Here is a 1,031-nt window from a genome sequence, read left to right on the forward strand (position 1 = left end):
AATGGGACTGAAGATCTTGATGAACGATCGTTGACAAACAAGAAGAATAATAATAGTCTCAGAATTCTCACATAATATTAAGACTCCGTAATCGAAGTCAACCGAAAGAACCCTGGACACGTGACATCCACATTCACATTGGGTGAATCCGTGGATAGCAGACGGGTCAAAATCTACCCTTTACAACGAGTGTTGAAACACTGAGGTTCTCAACATTCTCAAGGGTAACTGTAACATGCTGACCGTCACCAAGTTCAACATCGATATCAAACGTAGACGCATGCTCCTTGTCTTCCTCATCACGTATTATCTAAAAAAGACTTTTGTTAGAGAACTGAAATGATAAAATGCTATGAGCTCACAAGAATAACGACTTCAGTTCTATCAGGATTGATAGTAGCCATAGCCTCTACCCCTGCCGGGTGTATACCATCTGCGGGTTTTCCAGGATTCACTACTTCAACAGATGAAAGAACATATGATCCTTTCCTCACATAACGAGTTACTTGCCCAAATGTATAATACGCGTCTTTAGCCTGAATAAGAACAACAACAACAACAACAACAACAACAACAACAACAACAACATACATGTTTTACGTGATATGGGGTGACTCGTCTTATGTAAAGTGATTTCAATTCTTTTCATATCGCGTTTTTCACATGGAGTAATACACCACTTCACGTAAAACGGGTCGTGAAACTCCTATTTTTTACGAAAGACACCCTCGAACTCACTATGAAAGTTCCGTTGTCGAGAAGAACAATATTCTCATTTCCTCCAGCACCCTGACAAAAAATAGTATCAAACAATAAAAGGCAAATTTATCATCGTTACTTGAGTCAAGCTGTAGTCGACGAAAGCCCGTGAGCCACCAGTAACAAAGTCCACAATAACACCATGGGGCATGCGTACTGCGAGTTGCCAAGGCGTGGGGAAGTTGATATCGGTACTTCCCAGAGCTGATCACACACGGACATACAAACACTCTAGTGATATGAACAAAACACATATTTCACAACTACTGCAT

General features: G+C 40.6%; 1 protein-coding gene across 1 annotated transcript; it reads right to left on the minus strand.

Moving 5' to 3' along the window:
• Positions 1–166: 166 nt before the first annotated feature.
• Pmar_PMAR025386 (hypothetical protein) lies at positions 167–910 on the minus strand (the record flags this gene model as incomplete). The annotated part of the gene is made up of 4 exons (XM_002781218.1): positions 167–310; positions 363–536; positions 739–789; positions 839–910. 4 exons carry the CDS (start codon positions 908–910, stop codon positions 167–169), a joined length of 441 nt encoding a protein of 146 aa, XP_002781264.1.
• Between the last annotated feature and the right edge of the window lie 121 nt (positions 911–1,031).

The sequence above is a fragment of the Perkinsus marinus genome, assembly GCF_000006405.1.
Source record: "Perkinsus marinus ATCC 50983 genomic scaffold scf_1104296943346, whole genome shotgun sequence".
Classification (NCBI taxonomy): Eukaryota; Perkinsozoa; order Perkinsida; family Perkinsidae; genus Perkinsus; species Perkinsus marinus.